The sequence below is a fragment of the Merops nubicus genome, unplaced genomic scaffold (genome assembly GCF_000691845.1).
Source record: "Merops nubicus isolate BGI_N331 unplaced genomic scaffold, ASM69184v1 scaffold5986, whole genome shotgun sequence".
Classification (NCBI taxonomy): Eukaryota; Metazoa; Chordata; class Aves; order Coraciiformes; family Meropidae; genus Merops; species Merops nubicus.
The window spans coordinates 914-26195 of record NW_008612810.1 but is presented as its reverse complement, the minus strand read 5'-3'; the positions used below and the strand labels follow the sequence as shown (position 1 = coordinate 26195).

The window sequence follows — 25282 nt, the reverse complement described above, 5'->3', positions numbered from 1 at the left end:
ACTCTTTCCAAAGAGTGCTCTACTCTTGGGTACTTTCATCTCAATGACTCACACTTTTGCATAGCTAGCTGGAGTGACAGTAATGGAACAACTATATTCATATCCTGTGGGCACTGTACCTGCTCCAGTGTCTGGCTGGGAAGATGTGCCTCAGTCATACTTAAGCCATAGCGTTGGGTTGCTAGGTTTCTCATTTCACTGTAGGTGGCCCAGTCATGAAGGGCTACGGTTGTTAAGTTGTAAAAGGTCTTGTCCAAATAATGAGTTACATAGGCTGTAAACACACAGAAGGGTGAACTAGAATAATACTACCTATTCAGTTAGGGAAGTGTGGAATGAAGCAAAAAAAATTATTAAGCCAAAGTGTAACAGAGATGAAAGAAACAGAATTAAGAAAATGTACAGCTCCTCACCTTTTATGTCAATGAATCGATTGAAAAAACGTATTGGGTTCAGAAAGAAGAAGTGAGCTAGATCCTTCATGCCAACTCTGAAGGGGTTTCTGTCATCCAGCTTTAGGTGTGTATGAACTGACAAGCGCAGGTCCTTCTCTATTTCTTTACATAATTTATCCAGCAAGTGCTATTCAGGGAAGTTAAAAAAAAAAAAAAAGTCAGTCATGTTCAGTGTCTGCTTACAATGCTCTGTTAGCAGAACTAACATCTCTCTCCAGGGATACACAGAAGACTGATTAAACTAATGAAGACAGCTTTGCTTTGGCAGGGCCACACAAGTCAAAACGAATCAACACCCAGGAACCAGAAGGATATTTAGTTCCTGTGTTCCTGATCTAGTAGAAAATAGCAAGAAAAAGCCAAACAGCTGCTCAGAAGAGGTAAAGGTTTAGCTACCTAATGCCATTTCTGTACATTATTAAAACTTCCACTTAGGAGTTTAACACAATTTAAGCTTAAGTATTCTCACTTCCCATCTCAAGGGGAACTAGGCTTAGGGCTATCTATCCAGATAATACCTAACCCAGCAAGAAAGAGCCTTGCAATGAGCAATTTGGCCTGATTTTCAGCAGAATACATACTGTTTGGTTTTGAACTAGTCAAACAAAAAGAGTCGTTCAAAGGTTAAAAGCCAGGACTTGGGAAATCTGAATTCATTTTTTCTCTCCATCAAACATCCTTCATAATTCTAGATAATAATTCACTAAAGAGGCCACCTACATTTACAGAGACTTCACTACTAAAAGCCATGCATACACACTAAGAACAGTAGTAGTTATTTTAGGCACTCACACAAGCAGAAGTTAATGTTACAAAAAGCCTCCTCTGTCTGCACAGTCAAATCTGTAACTGAGGTTTTGCCAACTTACATAATTTTCAATAGAGCGTTTTCATGTTCTTAGCCAACAGTTACCATTAACAACAAGTCTTAAATAGCCAAAATAATCAATGAACACTTTCTTATTAAAATACTCTCCACCAATCTCAAAGGTCTCTGGGCTATCTTTATAGATCATATCAAGTTTGGTACAATAGATGCTAGCCTATAAGATATTCCAAGCACGGTGCTGCATTTAAATCCCATTCACAGCAACTGACCTCATTGAGCACTTCCATGATTTCTTTGTCGTAGCATTCCAGAAGCATCTCATAAGATTCCAGGTGTCTCGCGTGCATCATAGCAGGTACACAGTCCCGGAGTGCACTAAACATATACTGAAAGAAGAAACTGTTACACTTAACCAACACACTGATAGACATGTCAACAGCAGCTCAACCAGCGTTCAAAGCTGACAAATCCAAATTGCTAGTCTTCCCACTTAATAAACATTGATTTAACAAACCCTACTGAAGTTTCCTGTTCTTAGTATGTTCATCTGAAGCATTTAGTTGTTACTGATCCATTTACTGGAAGGTCATAATTATTAACAATTTCATCTGAAATTATTTGCTCTATATTTAGTGTTATAACTGACCACGGCATGCACAATACTAGAACAGATGATTGATTTTGTCAGGATTGGCATGCCAAGGCACAATTCACTTCTGCAGCAAATACTTGCTTCTTAAATGAAGGGAGGAGAGATGGTGGCTGGAAAAAGCTACAGGACAACTATCCCACACTGCATCACCAAACAGTGACACAAGCTTTACAAATAGGTAACCAAAACATGGAACACAGCGTCTTAATGTTCAAGTCTAGCAGAAGGCATTCATTTCAAATTAGAATGAAGAGAGGAACAGACACACAGACCCAGAGTCAACAATAGCAACCTGATCTTTTCTGAGCAATCTAACAGGTATACTTCAATTAGATTTAGAACAAAGATTGCTTTTATAGCCTCCAGATTTAAAAGAAATTTCTGCCTCAGTCGTAACTCCTGCCTGGGTTTTTTTTTTTTTTTTTTTTTTTTAAAAGTAAAGCTTTATCCTCTCCTCCTCTGAATCCAACCCCCTACAGTTGCTCGTTACATTATTACTTACATGCAGTCTAGCAGAATCAACTGCATTTTCATACACATCATCTAAATAGATTGGAAAGACCGCTCGATGCCAGTATAAGAAACAACAGTCACACTGGGTTCGAACTCTAGAATACAAGATTATTTATTAGACACAGAATTTGAAGAAGCCATTCTTCTAACAGTGATACTTAGTGTGTTTAAGCAAAAGACAACTGCATTTCAAGCCTAAGTTTTACATGGTTACTTTAATATTCCAGATGCATTGTTCTTCAGAAGAAAGCTCTCTAACAAATTTTTATTCCTTGTTTTCCATTAGTCTATTTATAAATAAAAGGTACTTGCTTTGGAAAAAAGGTTTACTCAGTTTCTGAAAGAATTAAACCTTACATTACAGCAAAATGCTTTTCCTCCTGCATGCCTAGAGGTCAAGCAGTTTCTTCTGTAAGTCAAAAAAGAAAAACAAGCCTTTCCTGATACAACCTGTTTACAACATTCAAGCTAGGAACTTATCCCATGAGTCATCCCCTGAAAGTGTTTGTCTCTCTCCAAAAAGCATGCATGGAACCTCAGATACTCACCTGGCTTTCAGATGGACAACATAATGTAACTTGAGTGTCCACTGAAAGTACAGCTGCAGTAAGATAGAGCATCACCCGTGTACTAACAGCCTGATCTCCCAGACAGACTGGTATTAACTTATAGCATGTGGGTTAAGACTCTGGTTTAACATAAAGCTGAGTCATCCAAGAAAGTGACAGGATTTCTAAACAGTCAGAGAAGTAGATTACCTAACTGGCAACAGTTAGGTAAAATGCAACTTGCCCAAAGACCAGCAATCCTCAAACTCAGCTCTGGAATTCTTTCTGTCCATCCCTGGCCTGCAATACATGCGGAAATCACCACCAGCACGCAGCCACCAGATTTTGCAATTTGCACAGTGAAGATCCAGCTCCCCTAGTGACACTACACTGCCTTCTATACGTTAGATGGAACTGCTTACCGCTCTGTAAGTTCACTGATCAAGTCTAATTTTTTCAGAACTAGCTGAAGGGGAATGAGTTCTTCATCTTTAAAAGTTTTCTGTGCAAATGAGGAAAAAAAGAAAGACCAGATTATATACCTTTATAATATGCTAAAGATACACCAGACAAAGGTCTGGAACAGCCACGACACTTACCATCTGTGTTCCCACACTTAATGCAAGGGAAACAATCAGGCGCCTCTGCTTCGTACTTGGCCCATGAAGGGTGTTCTCAGCCAACACCAAGGCAGAGAGGACATCCAGGCGTTGCTCACTGTACTTTTTATCAGAGATTACTCTTTTCTTGAAGATAGAAAGACACAAATTCAGAGAAAAGTTACCTAAGCCTGAAAACAACAGCTTACCTCCTCTTCCCAAAGCTTATGGACTCATCATAAATAGAGTATTTCTGAAAACAAATTAGGTTTTGTGAACAGAGCTAACTGAATCCAGATCCACTTCCTCTATCAATTCAGTGGTATTACCTATCTATATACTTCGACGATTTGCAGGTTTTTTTTAATTGTTTTTTCATAAAAAAAAATTTCATCATGACTCTTTTGCTGGTAACAAAATCCAGTTTACAGCTGAACAGCAAGTTGATATATAAACATAGCAATAACAATAGCTTGCAACTATCCACAAACTCTAATTTATCAGAAAGATTAAGTGCAAACATATCTGCATGGAAAATGAAGGGAACCCAATCTCGTGGCTAAGCTGTTGAAGTCACAGATGTATCTGCGAGTAGCAGCACAACTCAGAAGAGATGCAGTATCATTGAAGAGAAAGAAAACCTCTTCTGATTCCAAGAAAGAATGTTTAACATGAGGCTCCTAACTTTACATACTAAAGCTGTACTGGGTATATGCCTTAGACCTTAAACCACTTAAAGATGAAGTGGAGCAGATAAACACAGATTAGTACAAATGAACCCTTCTATTTACCAGCATCTTCCTTTTACATATTTTCTGAGAAGCAGTCAAAATACTAAGAATTGTTCACATATGTATTCTCTTTGATATCCCTCAATACACAAGTCTAAACATTTAGAAATATGCATTTAGAGATAATTAGTAATGTAACTGCAGATATGACTTGAAAAGGTTATGAAAGTTATTTAAATACATGTGAACTGTTTGAAGATATTAGTTTTTCTTAGTCGCTTTGAACTTCTTCAGTGGATGTATACATACACACTCAGATATGTACGTTATCAAATTTTTTTAGAAGTACAACTTTTCTGACACTAGAAGATACAGAGATGCCAGATACATAGGCCCTTTGTAATTCTGCTACTGAATGTGATGAAAAGAATAATTAGTAATACATCATAACAAGTATATTGAAACCTTATTTTCCCGTTTGCCCTGAATTTAGAAATTCAAGATTTGGTAATCAAAATGTGTAATAAACTGATCGTGTTTACAGAAATATATAATATGTACCTCTGCATTACAGTGTCTCACCATCAGAAGCCATTTTACCCCTCAGCAAAATAGTGAATTTATGACTGCATTAGACTCCTGCAAGCTATCATGTATTAACCACTATTTTGCCAAGTAAAACCTTAAGTAAATAGCAGCCTGTTTGCTTAGACCTATAACAGATTGCTTTAAGAACATGCATCAGTAAAGAGTAAGAAAAGGTCAGTTGTTTGTGATAGTCACTAGAAATAAAAAAAAAAAAACAAAAAAAAAAAACAACAAACAAGAGGAACATGACAAGGCACAGCAATGTAGAGCAAGGAAGAAATAATTTTTGGTCCAAAACTAATAGCCACCTATGCTGTACAGTTTCTAGGGGAAAAGCTCTGACCTACTGGAAAGCTTATGTATCTGTCAACTATGACAGAGCACTACACTACAGATTTTGCAAAAGTAAGAAAACTTTTAAAATTAAATTTTTTTTTTTTTTTAAACACATTTAGGTAGGAAGGTTAATTATCAGAACTCAGCTCACATACCTTGGCTACAGAAATAGAGTGAAGAGCCTGATACTGCAGATGTTGAGTGATGTGTGTCACAGAATCTGCCACGACCATACTTCTTCGGTAAAACATATGTTCTATTGCCTAAAGTCAACGCCAAAACACAATAGTTCATGTAGTACCAAAATTTTTGCCTTGAGAATTTTGCTTTACGCTAGCTGACTCATCCACACTTGCAAATAGAGACTCTACTTTGTAATGCACTGTTAGTAGCAGTTGCAATTAACCCTTGGAAACAGAAAATCAAGCCTTTCAGGAGTGTAAAAAAGTTTCAGGACTGATGTGAATTATTTTGGTTGTTTTGTCTTTAAATAATCCAGTTCTGTTCACCTTTGCTTCCTGAAGTTACTTCAAAACAGAGTGTCTTCCTTCTGGAAAAAGGACCAGAAGTGCAAAGTCCTCCACCTGGGGAGGAACAATCCCATACACCAGCATATTCTGGGAGTCATCCAACTGGTGAGCAGCTTGGCAGAACAGGACCTGCATGCCCTGGTAGACGCCGAGTTGACTGCAATGTGTGTCCTTTCTGCAAAGGCAGCTAATGGTGTCCTGGGCTGCATTAGACAAAGTGTTGCCAACAGGTCGAGGGAGGGGACCCTTCCCTTCCATTCAGCACTGGTAAGACCAAACACCTGGAGCACTGGGTCCAGTCCTGGGCTCCTCCATATGAGAGATATGAACACACTAGAAAGTCCAGCCAAGGGCCATGAAGGTAATTAAAGAACTGGAGCATCTCACATATGAAGAAAGGCTGAGAGAGCTGGGACTGTTCAGGCTGGAGAAGAGAAGGCTCTGGGGGAATCTTGTGAATGTAGGTGAATACCTGAAGGGAGGATGCAAAGATGACGAAGCCAGGCTCTTTTCAGAGTTGTCCACTGACAGGGCAAGAGGCAATGGGTGTTAACTGAAGCACAGGAGGTTTTCTCTGAAGATCAGGAAACACCTTTTTGCTGTGCACATAACCAAGCACTGGCACAGGTTGGCTGCCCAGAGAGATTGTGGCATTTCCACACTTGGAGATGTTCAAAAGTCATCTGGACACATTCCTGGGCAACCAGGTCTAGGTGACCCTGCCTGAACAGGGGGAGGTTGGACCTTACAACCTCCAGAGGTCCCTTCCAACATCAATCATTCTGTGACACCAACTAAGGAAGCTGGTTAGAAATTACATTAAAAAAAATTTTAAAATATCTGTTCTAGCCTCTCACATCTCCTGTTCTCTAATTAAATCCAGTCCAAATGAGAGGCCATCCATGGAAAAACATTTCACATCTCAGGAGAAATGAATAGCCCATTTTGATTTCTTTTTAGTATGTGAAGCTTGATCAGTGTTCTCTGTAAGGTCTATATGAAATTAACAGTTTTCATCCAGTGACCTACCTTCAGAAGCTCCACAAGCCTGCAAAGAGCTTTCACTGAGGTTTTGGTCATAGGTTTTTGCATTGACATGTAGAGATTCATTGTAGTTTTAATGATGGTGCTAAGACCGTATGCATAAAGAAAACCCTAAAAATAAAATAAACATGGGGAGAGAAAAAGATAAAATTATATTTTCACAACCAACCAAATAAGTCTTCTCTGTTTTCTTTCATATATGATAGACAGCTAACTTTTGCCTCTTCACACTAGAGAATATACCACTTAATGAGCAAGCCTGGGATGCCAAAGAGCTGAATGAGATCCTTTTATTAGGCAGACATTAGAAACTGCCTACGAGTCTTTAGATCACTTGATCTTTAACCTTTTCTAAATCCATTCAAATTAAATACAGGTCAGTGAATTAACCACACAGTCTAAAAGGTCTATGAATTTCAGACCTATTGTAAACCAGCCCAAACAATTCCCATCCCTACAAAAAAAAAGCCTATCACAAAACCAGTCTGAAACTTCTGGATTCCATGGAATAAATACACTGACAGTATTTACACAGTTCTACATTTTCTAATTAGAACTGTCCATCCCACAATAAAAAAAAAGCAATCCTTTCTAAATTAATGCATGATAAGCTTTTAAATACAATGTCAGTTATATACAGCATGACAAAAATGTTAACTTGTTTCAAAGGAAAAATAGTAACAACAAAAAAAGACTAGGAAAAGACAGAAAGTAGTGTAGGAAACTTAACACACTACAAAAAAACTAAGTCCACTGCAAATAATGCAAATATAAAACCTACAGATCCTAGTACATGTATGTCTCTAAATAGGGAAGATTCAGGATCATGCTTCTAACATACACCTACTTTCATCAGATTTCTGTCAGGCAGATAGATGCACATAAAAAACTATCAAGACAAATTCAGAAATAAGATGCATCTTACATTAAGACTACATGCTGTTAGCAGGCCAAAAGAAAACCAGATGCCTCAGAACGTAGCAAGATTCTTGCAAAGTACCATCACTAGGCAAAGCACAACGAAACAACACAAAGCCTTTACTGGAACTATGTACTGTGCTAAATCAAACTAAATTAGACACTGGTTCAGTCCAATTTATTATGTACATGACTGACTCAAAAGGAAAAAAAATCACCACCAAACCAGAGGAAATTAATAAAGCTTCATTTCTTAAGTCAAGAGAAAAACTCCATATTTTTGCTACTACACATTTAGTCAGATTCACTTTCCTCACATGCCTTATGGAAAGACCTTTTACAGATTTACTTAAAAGAGTGTCTACTAGGCATTTAAAGTTTTAGAAGAATCCCCACACTGTAAAATAACACACTGATGACCACAGAATTTCTGCAATTTCTTTTTGTGTTCAACAACTTGCACCAAAACATCAGTTTACTGCATCACCATATTAAAAGACTGCACACCTGGATGAAGACATTGCAGCAGTTAGAAAGATCTTCAGCAAATTTATCCACGCGCTGCTCCTTTGACAAGATAGATTCCATTTTTGTCATCCATGAGCTCACAAAAACATAATATGACTGCATATCTCTGTAGAATGAATAAAAGAACATTGCTGACTTCAGATAAGAAGAGTATGAAGATTTTCTTCTCTCTTTCCAAAGTTTAAATTCTTGCAAGGGAAATACGTTGAATTCGGTCCTCAAAATAATAATGTACCATTTCCAAAAGTATCAGAACCTCACACTCATTTGTGTTTGAATTCTCTGTAGGTAAGCATTAGTCTGCCAATTTTATCTGTACAAGCACACCATAAAGATTCAAAATCAAGTATCTTTCAAGAGAACAAATGGCCCTCTTAGCAGTACAATACTACATTCCTTTAAATAAATACAGTGAATAAAATTCTTAGAAAATGCTTTTAAACACTAGATGAAAAAGTCCTATACTTGAATTTAACTTTTTTCTTCCAAGTTTGAATTTTTGTTATACACATATATACACACACACAAATATAATTTGACTGGACTGTCTTTAAATAACATAATTCTCCAGAAGTTAATCCGCTTGGATTTCACTAGTTGTAGTTAAACGTGTAAATGCAACCAACACTTTTTTAGCAACACTAACACACACATTGCTGCAGTGAAGTGGAAAAGTTGATAGCAGCACTGAGCAGCACTACACAACATGCTAGTACACTAAATGAAGCAGTATTTAGGAATCATACTTGGTAAGTGACTGTGCCTTCTGCTGTAGAAAGTTCTCCCTTTGCGTTTTAACTGCATGAATATTTTTCTTGTCCAGAAGTTTGGCAGCAGCTGGTATCTTCTGAATCAGGAAGTTGTCAGCAAACCAGATAATGTTAGCAGTTAAAGTGATGGCTGGTACCTGAAGGGGTGGAGGAGGGGGAAAGGAATAAAAAGAGGGGGGAAGAGAAAGAGGGGAAAATACAACAAAGTAGCAACAACCATAAGTAAGTACAACAAATGCTATGCCACCAAGCATGTTTCTTGCATCTGTCTTGAACCATAAGAGAAACTTCCCTTTATTTCTGCATAACTAGTTTCTATGAAGTATTACATTCACATTAAAAAAAGGTTTCTGCATTAGAAGTCCAGTAAGGACACCACGGGCAAAGTTGTTACCACTATCAGTGGGTCTGAACAGTATTAAAGAATTTATTTTTTAACATGACCTGATAGAAAAAAGCCCAGATCACCTCTGGACTTCTATATAAGTCTTTTAAAATACATGTTCATAGCTAAGGTCAGAACCCACAGCATTTATTGAGTCCCACAATACTTGTAACTCAAACATTTAATTTTTGTGCTCAGTGCCACATTAATCTTGGGAAGAAATATTTAGTGGTAATTTCAAGTTGGTTTGCCACTAAGTGAGCATGCAGCTTCTAGACCATCTCTAAAAGAAAACTGCGTGTGAGGAGGTGCCAGTGGTGCAGAAATAATAGAAAGTAGAAAAATCTTAATTCTCCTTTCTGACTTGTTTTGGTAAATTGTGTTCTTTCCTCTCCCAGTTCTGTTCTATGCAACAAAGAAAATTATCTACTTCTCCCCTAATTATTTACAAAAGAATAAAGCATTCACCTTTTTACAAACATCCAACAGTGACTTGTAAAATTTCTTGTCTATGGTCCGAAAAATCTGAAAATGCAGCACAAAGAGGCCACAGATGCCCACATATTTATCTCTCTGGTCAATTTCTGAAGGTTCACCTGTGGAAATACACTTTTTTTGAAGTCTACTCCCGGACCAACCATTCAAACAGTTTTAGAAACAGCAAAGCTGGCAGGAGAAGCATGAGCTTGCATTACCAAGTTTGGCTTCAACATTTGCAAAAGCTGTGCGAAGAGTATGAGCAAATTCTTCAGCAAATGTGCTGTTCTTTGACACTGACACTCCACCATTTACAGAATCAAATTGTTGCTCTATACAGGCCTGAGCAAAAAGAAAAGAAGAAAGAAAACAACCACATAACAATAAAGCCAAGAATTTTTGATCTTAAAAAAATACTGATTTTGCAAAGGAAGAGTACTGTAAGAGCATGCTGATTTAAGAGTAACCTGACGTTAAACACCACAACATACAGATTTTTTAACTATGCTTGAATTGTTTAGTATAAGAACAGAAAACATTAAAAGTCCCTCTTACATCTAACATTTAAAAAATCATTTTATTTACTTCACACTTCTGTTAAGTGGCATTTTTAAATAAACCATGTGATGTGGTTCCCTTCGATAAAAAACTAGATGCATATTTGCATTATTACATCACAATACATTACTAACTCTCCATTATCCAAACAAGAGTATCATGCCAGTCACTTGCAGGATGTGGTTAATGAACTTGTAGCATAGAACCTCACGCCACTGGTGGTGGTTTAAAAAAAAGTGACCAAAACCCACACAATAATAAAAAAGAGACACTTCAGATTTTCTAAAGATATCAGAAATGTGTTTAATGGAATTATATCTAAAGAATATTTTTCATGTATTTTTGTTAGGAAGGGGTGTTTGAAGGACAGGAGGGGAAGCTTCCTTAACGAACACCAGACAAATCCCATTGATGGCTCAAACATATAATGAAGTCTTCGTACTACTGCAACAAATACATGATGAAAAATGGATAGCTAGTAGCAACGTCCTTTGAAAAAGAAAAAAAGAGCACAATTTAGCTGATCTATTTCCTTTTTGGAGGCTTTTACAGAACAAAACCTTCCCTGTGACATTTAAGATGTAAGAGTAAGAACTGAGCAAGTCCTGTTCAACTGACACTGCTGTGACCAGATTCTGCAACGTTAATCTCCGCTCACCGTGCCACATCTGATTTCAGTGTCTCAAATATACTCTTCTAAAAACAGATGGTTGCTTCTATGAACACAGTCAAGTTAACAGTATTGAGCAAGTAATAATCCTTCTCATCCACCTTTACACTTCCATATTGCAGGGGCATACACCACTGAAGTGGTGACAGATACCTGTCACATATGCTAGGAATGAGACAAAATATATTACAAGAGGTCAGATTTAACATATTCTGAAGATTACTGAGATTTTAACTTGCAGCCAAAATAAAGTGGACCTATGCTAGGTAAGCCTGCCCACTATTAAAATTTCTGGTGAAAAAAAGACTCCCCAGTAATACACAGCCCTCATTGTGCAGACCAAGTTGCCTGCATTTCTTTAATTCTGCAGAACAGTCAGCATTAACTGCTACCATTCAAAGCCTGGCACAGTTCTACCACAAGAAGAGCAAGAAAGGATCTTACAATAGAGCCTTTTTCCCTCCACACCCCATGCACAGATACGAGAGCTAAAAATACACACACACCCCACTGTTTCCAGAACAAAATAAAACAAACCATTCTAAGAGTGTCACTTTAATACAAGCTTCCCCTGTCACACTGGGGAACGTATCTTCATTACCTGAAATATCATTCCATCAAGTAACTGGCATTCCAGTTTTAACAGCAGCTTTTCAAATGGCTTCAGTTTATCTTCTTGAATCCCAAACTTAGAAGGATTGTGATGGACAGATTTTAGCAGCCTGTAAGGAGTACATATGTGCAACACATACATACAGCACAATTAAAACGTGCTAACAATTTTATCATATCCTATACAATTTTGTAATAGATTTGCCCACATCTGTGCCAAGCAGCAACTTCAAAATTAAAAAAAAATCATTATGCCTATATATGCCATTTGCATTTGAATAGCTCCCATTTATTTAGGTTTCCAATGAAATAGAGTTATTATTCCACTAATTTAATTACCTTTACAATTGCTGACTCTTCAGCCTTTACTTAAGATAGCATTCTTACTTAAATCTGTATGTCCATCTCCAAGATCAATAAGGACAGGGATAGTCTTACATCAGTTCTGTACAAAATTAGATTTCTTACTGAATATATTTTAAACCCCACCAACTATTACTATGTTTGTCAAAATGCTTACCATGTATCATCAATGTAACATTCAGCACTTTAAAAACTTACTGGTGCTGGTTGAAAGGAGCTTAGCCCTGTTCTTCATCAAAATTTCTGGAAAACTTTCAGGGGTACCAGAATCCATGTTTCCACACTGACTTTCTTGGAACAAAGACACACATACATGCTTTTATGTTGTGGGAGTGTTTTCCACACCTTCAGAGACACACCTCTTATACATGGTCCAGTGATCTTTCAGAGTGGCATGATTGTCAATTATTTCATCCAGAGTGATTAAGACCGTGAGCAGCTCTCCCAGATGCTCGTACATTGCCTGATAAGAAAAAAAAAAAATGTAGTTATCAAAAAGGTTTTTGCAGCCATGCATAGCATATTTAATTCCAATTCCTTTCAACACACTATCAGCCTACAAGACAGCAGCGAGAGGGTTAAACTGGAGATTTCTCGGCTTGGTAGCTTAAAGATCTAGTATTTCTTGTAGCAATGCAATGAACATCAGTTTGCATGCAGGCAGCACTTTAAGTTCACTGATCTTTTTCAGCATTGAAGGTAGGATTTTTAGAATTGTCTACATGCAGAAGCACACATTGCACACAGTAAGTTAGCGTGCAAAGACTTTTCAGTTAAGAAAGCTAGACCATGGCAGACATGGAGATACCAGCCCTTTCCACATAAATGCCAGACAAAGCTGAGAAACAAAACCTTTCAAGGAGATTCCAGATTCAAAGCTGTACTTGAAACTCACTTTTTTGCTGCTTTTCTCAGGATTAATGATCAAGACATACAACACAAACACAAAGCAAGAGGTTTCCAAATCATTCCCACCTGAAAATGAACTCCAGATGTCTCTATAATTTTAGGTGCATTCCTGTAAATAAAATAAATATTTTAATGCCTTTTTAATCCTTAGAACAGAGAATATTTATCTGTCAATTCTGTACCATGGTGTGTTCTTTGTTTCTTGGGGTACATTTTTCTTCATTAACATAGTAACTTCAGAAAATAAAATAACCTCCAAATTTTATTAAAAGTATAAGCTACCTGAAAGCTGTATGCTATGATCAAATTTAATATTGTATTTTTAAATGTACAGTAAGTGATTGGTTCAAATCACTGACTGCATTCAGTGCACACATGTATCAGCAAGTCCCAGTGCAGTTATCCTTGCAGCAAGTCCCCTTGACACATCCAGCCTTGTGGCCCAAAAGTACAAAATGACAAATCTAATCAAGCCATGTCCAAGCTATACATCCAGCCTTGCTCATCCAGCACCATACTGAAAGGATGGGGCACACATGAATCAAGAGCCCCGTAGTTGTGCTAGAGCTAAATCCAACAATTTCATTCAGAGCTAAAGTCTCCTCAGTTTTCAGAGGAGCCAAACCAAACAGCCCTTACTAATGTCAATTTCAGGTCTTAAAACCGCAGTTGTTCTGTGAGGAATATATACCAAGATTTACCTATGTAAAACAGACTGTGGAAGTTATCTAAGTTTCTGAAGCTATTGGTATCGACTGTATGTTGGCAGAAGGAATCTCTCTCAGAGTAAAATTATCTAGGACCTCTGTCCTAAGACCCTAAGATAAAGACTACCTCTAAAGCTTCAGTTCTATTAAAAAAAGACAAAAACTAAAATTCTTGCATCTCATATAAAAGCATTGCTTTTTCTGAAAATAAAACAAATCCATTTATGTACTGGCTTGGGAAATCTAAACTTGCACAACAAAGCACTCTCCCTATTTCCAGACAACAACATTCCAAAAATGACCATGCCTTGGACAGAACATTCATATTTTATACATTTAACTACATAAAACATAGCATTTTAGGGGATACTTACTTGTTGCTGGTATAGAGAACAGCCATCTGATGCACTACATTCATCACCACTTCGTAACATCGGGTAACAAAGCAAGACAGTTCCTGCAATACAAGAAAACAAAATTAATATATATGTATAGACTCTTGCCATACACTAGTTGTCATTGCATGCAAAATACTGAACATAAACTGCTGAACTTGCAGTCTGAGCTCCAGCTACATCCCTAATCCAATTCAATGGACAAACCTAGAGCAGGATGGAAAATATCCTACTAACAGCTCTGAGAAAGGATCTAGGATGAAGCTACACAGCTGCCAAACACAAATTTCCAGTACAACTGGGACTATTTGATAAATTGAAGCGATGTTATAAAGACAATTAAGAAGCAATTTGGGAACAGCACCCACGTAGTTTCAGAGACAATACCTCCGATAGCAAAGGCTGTGCCTTTCCCACTAGAGTCACACTCTAGTGATAGGCAAATTCAAATTAGAAATAAACACAGAAGCCTATACCTACTGTGAGAGTGATAAGCCACAGAATACTACTTTTAAAAAAGAGACAATATCTTTGAGAGATATGCTTGAGTAAAGCAGATTTTGAGCTCAGCTACACAGTACAAAATGAGTAAGAACAGGTCAATTCTATGTAAAGGACTACCTTAATTTCTCTAATGGATTTTAAGAAGGCAGTCCTTGAGCATTGTATAAACAAATTTCCCTTGACTGCAATAATATTTGCTCCTTAATGCACCCTATAAATGCAACCAGGGAAAAGTCAGTCTATGACAAGTTTAGCCAGTCAGCACACAGACAGACAGCTTCATTGCAGACAGCCCACGCTGACTAGCCAGCCAGCCAGCCTGCCATTCCTGCCAGAAGACTGGCTTGGCTAACAGCTGAATTCTGTCTTACTCTCCATCAAAAATAGATCTTATTTGGGCTTCTGCCTTCTATTAGTCACCAGTTTTCACAAAACAGGAAAGTGTTCTTATACTTGTACTGCTTTAACAAATGCCGCTGAAGCACGCCAATAGATTCCAGAGAAATGGATTAATAGAAAATTGAGATCATGTTTGCTGGGGAAGGGGCACCAGCTGCCATTTTAACACTTCCAGGGAATAGTCCCATTAACAGCACATGCACATTAGCAGCTACATCATACAGACGACATTATAATTTTGTCAGTTCTTCAAATACACTGTATTCTGCAGGATCAAGAGTACCTAACAGTATTTCCCATCATTATTTTAATAATTTTTTGTTTCAAAAATGTTTTTAGATAGCAAATTTGAGGCCATTAGATCTAATTAGTCAAGAAATCTTTAACTCAGAAGAGCCAATAAAACCAAAATGTGGACATTAGTTCTATGAAAGCAGCATTTCACCTCTTTTATCATCTTCCTTCGTATTTTCACAGCACCTCTGGGAATATGCTTAGAACATTAACCAGAATAGCATTTCCCAGTCTGTGTATATAGGCTACTGAGTAGATTAACAGGAACACAGCAGTTGAAAAAGAGTAAGCTCAATAAGGAAAAAGTTTTCCTCACAGCTTTACCCAAAGCAATACACACCCGTTAACACAATAATGCTCCGTTGGGGCAACATTCGCCATCTCCTTTATTTCCAAAGTTCCTCAAGACTCAGCAAGCCATCATAGCCTATACACAAAGTCTGCTCACAAGCAATACTGCTTTATTTTTGTGTATTGTTTACCCTATAAATATACACATCAGCATACACCCCATAAATAAGCAAATTTCTGCTACAGAGTGGGTTTGCAACACAGATATTCAGACAGCCAGCCACCCTGCTATCAACTTCCACCTAGACAGAATAACCTGGCAGGGAGAAAAAAGAAGTCTAGAAAAACATAAGTATATAGTAACACCATTTCAGGTCTTAAAACATCTGCTTGAAAAGAAATACAGGACGAAGGATGAAACTGACAAAGTTGATAGGATAAAAAGCTTGAGAAATGGGGAAAAAAACAGGATCTCCAACAACCACCCGCACTTGGCCATGGTAAAAGAGGTTGAGAAAACTTCCTGTAGCTCTTGACCTGTCCTGACTCAGTAAATGACTACCAACATGCTACTATACAGCAAGAAGAGGAATTTCAACTTAAACTAGAATTTGTTTAAACATTCTGGAAGCTTCATGTATATCGTGTATTTCAGTGCAGATATTTCATTACAAGCAATATTGCAGAAAAATAGGAACATCTTTTGAGAACAGGACAGCCACTTAAGCTAGAACAAATAAAAAAAAAAAATTCCAGAGCAGACTGAAACCCATGAGCACAGGAAATCCTCAGAAGAAACAGATCCTGTTTTCATGCAAAGGACCCTGATAACAGCTAAACTGTATAAGAGATTAGTGTTCTTCCCTGAAAGTTTGAGTAAGGCATATGCAATTTTTTTCAGGTACATGTTTTAATTTTTTTTTTTTTAGCTGACAGAAGAGAGCAAATCCATAAATAATCCATTTCCAATATTCAATGAAAACTAAAACTCACTAAAACTCAGTACTCAAAGCTGTAAAAATAGGTATCTTAAACTTGCCATCAAATGAAAACCTCAATTAATTTTCTCTTACTGAAAATATCTCAAGTAAATTCTGATTTTGAGCAATGATTAAACTAATTTATTCTCTCATTATACTCCCAGTGTTTTAGACAAGTACAAAAAGCCCAAAACAATGTGTGATCAATCAGCTGTTTGTGACAGATTTGCAGGCAAAACACAGTAACGCATCAAAAGACTGCAATGCCTTCCAGCAAGATACAAGCAGGATACTGCAGACTGTTAAATCCACTTTGCAACTAAAATTAAGACTATAAACGCTTAAAAGAAAAAAAAAAAAAACACATCACAAAATAAACTCTACCTGCAGGAAAGAAACAAATCTTCCCATCTGTATTTGGCAATCTCCCTCCACCATACTGGAATCTGTGGCTTAAAAGACAAACATTTGTCACCACTTTCAAAAGGCTGTGTTACATCTGTTGAATTAACATTGAAGCCTGCCCTCCAAATCTTTTGTCAAAGTGGAGGTTCTAGGCATATTGATGGAGATTTAAAACTTTTAATTTTGCTTTCCTAAGCAGGACTTATTTTTGAAGGTTTTTTCTCACTAAAAATGACATAGTTTACAAATTAGACAAAGCAGGAAAAAAGTATCCATCACCTGAAAGAAAATAAAAGAATACAAAATGTAGGTTTTTATGTGAAGTTACATAATATTTCTGCCTTTAAAGGTTTCAATTTTTAAAAGTTTGTATGAAAGCACTAAGTATTTATATTGCAAGGAACAGCCACTGGTAATTATCTCCTGAAAGAATACACTACATCTTTATTCAGAAGAAAAAGCTGCGTAGCATGCAGTTTAAAGAACTTGATTTTCTTTCCCCTACATATCAACCTGCACAGGAGTAGTGGCTCAACACCACAGCTTCAAAGCATTACCTGTATGACATGGTACATTAACAGAATACTATGAAATAAAAAAATTACATCACCAATGTCAAATTATTTCAGTCAGCTGGAGCAGTTCTAATAACACCTGACAGAATACAGTCTTTTTAATGAGATGACAGATTAATGTTCTAGACTCGAGATTTTTCTCTGAGCAAAAATAGCTTACAATTGCTTACCTACGTAAGAAATGCAGGTCTTATTGCTTCATAAAATATGTTCTTTCAAACCAGTCACTAGATACTAAAGGAGTCTCCATACTTCTGTAAGATGGAGCTCTGGGATGTATGTTTCTTCATCACACATTTTATGTAAACTTTCCTCTGTTTAGTGTATGCCCCAGAAAACCCTATTCAACTATTTAAAGTCCCTATACAGCCCTAGCCACTCCAAGCACAAGCTAAAAAAAAAGTTTCCTTGTACAGAAGGAAAAGGCCAGCATAGTATTTGTTTAAATTTCAACCACCCTTAAAAAGCCAGTAACTTTGCCAGCTGTTCTCAAGTAAGCAAATTTGCTGTTATCAAAGCAGATGTTATAAGGAGGAATACAGAAGTAGAGAACAATTTCTGCATCCCTACCTAACCCACAGGAGGCTGACCTCTCAGTTCCTGCCATTCTCAGGCATTCCCTGCAAAACACCCATGAGGGACACAGGGCTGCTGTAATACATTATCTGCAACAGTCTCACTTTTTTTTGTGCTAGGGCCATGGAGAAGTTTTCAGGGATCCCCTAGTATCATTCTGGCAACATCTCACTTACTTCTAAGAGATTTAAAAGACACATCTGATAAGAAATAAGAATCTGCTAAGAAAAACAAACAACAAACCCCACACTTTTTCATGTTCCTTAGCTGAACCACAACAGTCATCTTACACAGGACTTAGAAAGATAAATAGTCCTTAGCCCAACACTTCTGTCACAGTCAAGGCTCTTGAAAAGCTTTAAAAAAGCCCTTTTACACAACTGCTACAAAAAGGCCTTTCTCTCAAATTTCTGAAATAGAAAACAAAGTTAGGTGATATGTCTCTAAATCAATTCATTAATATATTCAGTTCTCAAGACCAAGGCCTGTGCTTATTCCCAAACTAGCAACCTTTAAGGTGGAAGCTTAAGACCAGTCCTTAGGAGGTACCAGTCTAACTCCAACACAAAAAGCAGCTTCCTCCTAAAGCAGGATCTCGTGATTTGTCAACTGAACAGACTTAGTTACTTATGCTCCTGTATTATATCATGGTCTAAATAATCCTACACGTACTACTACCTGCACTTGAGGGGCAGGTGATGTTCCCATGCTGCAACTCCTCTTAGAATAACTATGATTGCATAAGTAGGCAGGACTTAGTCCAAGTTATTTATTGTTTCATTCTTATTACAATCAAATTACAGATGTATTAGTTTATTACAACCAATGTAAAATCTAGTTCAAATAGGAAATAAGTTGACTGAGGATGCACTTACATGTGAAAAGAAAACAGGTTTGCAATGTTGTACTTTGAGAAATAGTTACTACAGCATATATGCTGTACATTACATATTCAATACAAGCTCAAAAGCCCATATTGCCTACTTCTTCTGTAAATAAAACTGCAACAAAACTTCCTGTTAATGTAACAATACTTAGTGCAGATAAAGGAGCTTTACAGATAAATATTATCTTAAGCTAATTCAGGACAGTTACAAGACATTGACATATGTCCCTATAAACTTACGTATATTATACTGTGCTCAGTCAAAGGCTCATATCCATATTAAAAAAGACACTTATTGTAGCATTTACTGTAATGAGGCAATATTGTAAAACTACAAACTTTTACAGTAAAGGGAACTACTTACCTCCTTCTCCATAAAACAAGAGGCCATTATAAAATTTAGTTTCTGCCTACCAACAAAAGCAGAAATTTGTTTTTTAATAAATAGGATATATATAATTATGCTACAAAAATTTACACATCATATTGTTTCTTTACTGCTAAAGAATAGATCTATATATCAGCTTGCCAATTTGCAAACATTTTTATAGATAGTAATAAAAGACAGATTAATTTACCTCATATTTTAGTTTCTTGATTTCACAGCAAAGAGCAGCATACACAGTTATTACTTTGTTTAGAACCTAGAGTCAAAGGGAGAAAAAAAACACTCAGATTACAAATATATTCACATTTAGAGGGTTTGGGTTTAGCTAGAATAACTCCATCTATTAATACCTTTATTCCCCCTTCTTTCAAGCATAAAGTGCTTACCTTGTTTTCTGTCTTTATGAGCTCCAGCAGGGAGGACTGCTCATATGGCAAAAGCTAAAATTAAAAAAAAAAAAGAAAAACCAATAAACGAACAACCTTAAAAAATATTCGTCAAATATATTTATCCAACTAAAAAAAAATGTTTTCCAACACCCCCCGCAGATTAATCTTCAAGTGTGACAGTAATTGCACATTACTGGCAACCTATGCTGCAGGAAACCTTCACTATTCACGTCTGCATGGAAATTCCTTTTCTTTCACTCTAAGCAGAAAGGCAAATAATTAGGTAATATAACATTTAGAACAATTTACTTATAAAACTTGGAAAGCAGAAGCACAGCTATTATGGATTATGCAGGGGGAAAAAAAAAAAAAGCACACAGCTCAGGAAAGCTAAAACGTTAGTTAAGAATCCCAAAAGCTGGAATGTATATGTATATCTGTCTGCAGGCACTGACATTTTGTGTTGAAGTCAGCCATAATATTGATTAGTTCCCACACATCCGGCACTGTGGTGACCCTACAGATGACTGCTTGAGAGTGCATCGTCAACTGCACAGGCAACTTCCCTATGGGAACAGAAGGGCTTTTAAATGATGCCTGTAAATTCAGCAAGGTGAAAAAAATAATGCTCTACAGAGGGCAAAGAGCTTATGACCAAGGAAATAGTCATCTCTGGCTGACAGAAAATACAGTACCAAGACCGTGAGGTCAAAACACAACTAGATGTACACAGTTTGCTCTGCCCTTATACAGCCATTAGTGAGCTACTCTGGAACCTTAACCCCCCAGATCAAAACACCATCATCCACAGAGAAGTCTGCTGGAATTAGCCTCCCCAACACAGGAAGAACTATAAATTCATTTAACTTCCATTAGTATCAAAAGACTGGAAAAAATGGTGTGAAAACATCTCTTATGATATGCAACAATTTATTAATTACTTGTTAATTACAATAGTATTGGATAGATTTCTCAAACACAAAAGCCAAAGTTTTAATAGCACAAATGCATCAAGCTTTACTTCTCAGGTTTTGAAGGGAAGGAGGAACTAGGAAAACAGTTGCAATGTATATTACATATATGAAGACCTTTAATGCAATGGGATCAAGACTGAAGTCCCAAACATCTCCGAGAGAGTCATCCAAAGCATCTTCAGTTCTCTTCAGCTGAGATGTATATTCCTCAAGAAATTTTCCGTAATTCTTCAGCTGTACTTCAGCATGAATTTCTGAGAATTAATAACATTTGTACAGTTTTAGAGACTGTTCAGTAAACTGCAATATCAAAAAACTATTAATACTTTGTCTATTGCTATTTAGCTTTAGTGCAGCATTCCTCACTGCTGCAGAATTTTCTATTAAAGATGTGGTTGTATTAAGGAAAAGTTCTTATTTGTGTAAAAACAATCCTACAACTTAGTGTCAGCTTAAAAGAAATCCAAGTGCTAAAAGAATATCAAACATCTAAGCTATTTGCATAAAATTATTTTTTAGATTTACGTATCTTTTTCAAACTAAAATCTAACAAACTTAACACTCACATCAAGATGCTGAGCAAAGAAACTGCTATAGAAATCATAACACAACAGGTTACTCTACCCATCAGAATTTACCAATTATATCAGAATTTTGTGACAATGGGTCTAACCATTTCTGCCCGAGTACCAGTCGTATTAGTAGCAACCCTCCTTCCACTATCTCCCTGCTGCCTCTCAGGAAGTTATATGGGCATTATGTGGGAAGTTTATGGCTCTTAATCGTTCCCCCCCTGTGTAAATTCACCATCTTCAAGCAGAACTTTTCTTTCGCTTAGCATCTGGACACTGAAATGCAGAGCTGTCCTGTTACCACTAAGAGCAAGTAGGTTCAAAGTGTAACATTCAGCTGGTCAAACACCAGAAAGACTACTATTAATTACAAAAATAAGTCTAAAGACCATTTATTCCACAAAAGTTTCATTCCCTCTATCCTGGTCTTTTTTCCTCCCACACTCCTCCCGATTATATACAATTACTGACTTGGTTGCATAATCTGAAGGGCAAAGTGAATGAGTACACAGCTCAAGGCTTCTATGCTCAGTAAGGAAGTGCAAACCTTTTTCCTGTGAAGATCAAAGTATCTTTCCCATGATCAGATAATAAATCTGTGATCTTTTGCTATTTGTTGAAAACGGAATTATCTTTAAAAGTTTAAAACGCAAGTCAGATGAACAACTGAACTTTTCCTAAATAAGAATTCAACTGGCACATAGGTTTATGTGTGCCCTTTTCACACTTCAGCAAGCAGGTTGCTTTAGAAAGTTAAAAACTTCTATTCTTTTATTCTGCACGTTTAGCCAGCCACTTAGTCATCCACACTGCCAATAACAGAGCCCAGTGGCAGCTGATGGCTCCTTCAGCTGGAGAATGCTGCTGGATCAATCATCACTTAGACAGTTATTGGAGAAAGAAAATATTTGACTGGCACTCAGCATAGGGCATAAAAGAAGGAATGAATAGGGACAAATTAATAAGGGAAAGATGAGAAGGACTATGCACAGAAAGGCTGAGACTGAGAAGGAGAAATGACTGCAGTTAAGTCCTGAGCTAGTTCTAAGCCAACACTCTGAAGCCATCAGCAACACACGCGGTAAGTGCATGTGGACCGCAAAGCCGACGCAGGAGCACAGTCAGCTCCCCCACACCATGCTCTGCTTTAGTGCCAGGGGGTTCCACTGCAGCCTGGACAGTGCACAGGCACCATCAGAATAAGGACAAGGAATTTCATGTAAATAGATAAGAAGCAAGTGAACAAAACTTTCCATCAGCAGTATGCACTGATGTGCAGCCTTGAAGTTGGATCATCATATTATTCTTTTCCATCAAATTCATCTCATCTGTCAGATTCCTTCCAGTGCATCTTCTGGAAGTTCTGCTCCAGAAAACCAGTAAAACGCTGATGGATGCAGAGCCCTGCAGAATGGAGTTTACCTAGTCACTAGCTTCAGTACTTTCATAGAAACCATAGAATCGTTCTGGTTAGAAAATATTTTTAAGATCATCAAGTCCAACCCTTAACCCTGCACTGCCAGGTCATCACTAAACCTTGAGTTTAGTGTCCTTAAGTGCCACATCTACATGTCATTTACACACCCATAGGGACGGTGACTCCATCACTTCCCTGTGCAGCCTGTTACAGTGATAGACAACCCCTTCTGTGAAGGAATTTCTCCTAAAATCCAATCTAAGCATCCCCTGGTGCAACTTAAGGCCATTTCCTCTTGCTGGTTACATGGGAGAAGAGACTGACACCCACCTCACTACAACCTCCTTTCAGGTAACTACAGAAAGCAATACGAGCCTCCCCGAGCCTCCTTTACTTCAGGCTAAACAACCCCAGTTCCTTCAGCTGCTCCTCATTAGACTTGTGCTACAGACCCTTCACCAGCTTCATTCCCCTTCTTTGAACACACTCCAGAACACACCGGTGTCTTTCATGTAGTGAGCAGCCCAAAACTGAACTCGAGGTGCAGCCTCACCAGTGCCAAGCACAGATAGATGATCACTCACCCCTAGTCCTGCTAGACACACTATTCCTGATACCAGCCAGGGTGCCACTGGCCTTCTTGGCCACCTGGACACGCTGCTGGCTCACATTCAGCTGCCTGTCAGAAACCCCAAGCCCTTTTCTGCTGGAGAGCTTTCCAGCCACTCCTCCCCAGGCTTGTAGCACTGCCTGGAGTTGATGTTACCCAAGTGCAGGATCCAGCACTTGGCCATGTTGAATCTCATACAAATGATCCATTTGTATTTGGCCCATTGATGCAGCCTGGCCACACCCCTCTGTAGAGCCTCCCTACTTTCAAGCAGATCAATGCACTGGCCTAACTTGGTGCAGTCTCCAAACTAACTGAGGGTGCTCTCCATCCCCTCATCCAGATCACTGATAAAGACACTTAGGCCCCAACACTGAGCCCTGGGCCACTTGTGACTGGCTGTCAGCTGGACTTAACTCACCACTACTGTTCAGGCCCGGACACCCAGCCAGTGTTTTGCCCAGCAAAGCATGCACTCATTCAATCTATGAGACACCAGCTTCTACAGAAGAATGCTGTGGGAAATGGTGTCAAAAGCTTTATTTAAGTCGACATAGACAGGTAGACAACATTCACAGCCTTTCCCTCATCCACTAAAGGGGTCACCTTGTCATAAAACGACACTAGGTTAGTTAAGCAGGACCTGCCTTTCATGAATCCCTGCTGACTGGACCTGATCATCTGGTTGTCCTTTATGTGTCTTATGACGGCACTCAAGATGATCTGCTCCCTAACTTTCACTGGCACCAAGACTGACAGGCCTGTAGTTCCCTGGATTCTCCTTCCAACCCTTCTTGTAGATGGGTGTCACATTTGCTAATCTCCAGTCAACTGCGACCTCTTCCACTCAGCCAAGACTGCCGAAAAATGATGGCAAGTGGTTTGGTGAGCACTTCTGTCAGCTCCCTCAGTACCCCTGGATGGATCCCATCCAGCCCCATATTTGTATGTCTAGTTGGTGTCTCTTCACCGCTAGAAAACTTGGAGTATGGAGATGTTATTATGGAGGTATGTTGCCGTATTCCCCCAATTCTATATCCTCCCTTCCCACAAAAGACAAACTAAGAGCAAAGAAACTGACAGAGATATTGGGGCTTTACAGGAGGAACAGAAAAAGCTTCCAAGTCATACAAGCATAGGAAATCAGCACTGCTGCTCAAATCAATTCCCTATGAAACAGGTTGCGTTTCTCAAACAAAACTTGTACCAACACTCCACTGTAGACCCACGAACTGTCACCTCTCCAGCAGCCAAATGATGGATTTGAACAATGCCATAGCTCAACATAACTGATTACATATTTTCAAATATTTAACTACTGATAGCCATCAATTTGCCACCTTGTACTGATCATGTATAAAATAAAAGACATGTAGAAAGAGGTGTGAATGATTTCTCACTATTTTAGCATAACAAGAGAGTAAAAGCTATTAGCTAGTCAGAGGTAGGCAGGGTCAAACTGATAAAAAAAATTACTTAGAGGCAGGAGAAGCCTTTTAAGGTACAGAAATCTTTTTCTAAATAAATTGGCTTACATGGAGAAAGAAAAAGAAATCACAGAAAGCAGGTATTTTCTTTTTCATCAGAGCAGCAGGCACGCTATAAGTTATAGTCTGTTTATAACGAAGTTTGACTTAGTTTCTCCTGAGGTAATAAAAGGAGAGCATTACAACTGGATCAATCCAAGAGGTTTACTCAACAGTACAGATCCTCCAGCTTAATCTTATCTTCTTCCATAAAATCAGCAATATCAATATTCAGGGGCCTTACTGCTACAGCAGTATATGCAAGTTCATAAATATCTAGGACAGAGACGCAACAAAACAGGCTTACTTAATATCTTGTGTCCTTAGCAGAGGATATTATAATTGCTGAAGGCTAGTAATACAGGTGTAAAGTGAAAAC

General features: G+C 37.9%; 1 protein-coding gene across 1 annotated transcript in view; it reads right to left on the bottom strand.

The window, feature by feature from the left end:
• The window catches only part of KIAA1033 (KIAA1033 ortholog), a gene marked incomplete at its 5' end in the record, with an annotated part of 33430 nt that extends 12398 nt beyond the window's left edge, over positions 1-21032 (bottom strand). The window contains 21 exons of the mRNA XM_008941653.1: positions 120-274; positions 414-582; positions 1554-1670; positions 2439-2544; positions 3420-3499; positions 3597-3743; positions 5407-5514; positions 6811-6936; positions 8251-8377; positions 9018-9178; positions 9895-10022; positions 10122-10245; positions 11733-11853; positions 12466-12569; positions 13082-13124; positions 14097-14179; positions 16970-17037; positions 19392-19437; positions 19606-19671; positions 19802-19855; positions 20893-21032. Coding sequence (XP_008939901.1) covers positions 120-274; positions 414-582; positions 1554-1670; positions 2439-2544; positions 3420-3499; positions 3597-3743; positions 5407-5514; positions 6811-6936; positions 8251-8377; positions 9018-9178; positions 9895-10022; positions 10122-10245; positions 11733-11853; positions 12466-12569; positions 13082-13124; positions 14097-14179; positions 16970-17037; positions 19392-19437; positions 19606-19671; positions 19802-19855; positions 20893-21032 — 2273 coding nt within the window. The remainder of the gene's footprint in view (positions 1-119; positions 275-413; positions 583-1553; positions 1671-2438; positions 2545-3419; positions 3500-3596; positions 3744-5406; positions 5515-6810; positions 6937-8250; positions 8378-9017; positions 9179-9894; positions 10023-10121; positions 10246-11732; positions 11854-12465; positions 12570-13081; positions 13125-14096; positions 14180-16969; positions 17038-19391; positions 19438-19605; positions 19672-19801; positions 19856-20892) is intronic.
• Positions 21033-25282: the final 4250 nt, after the last annotated feature.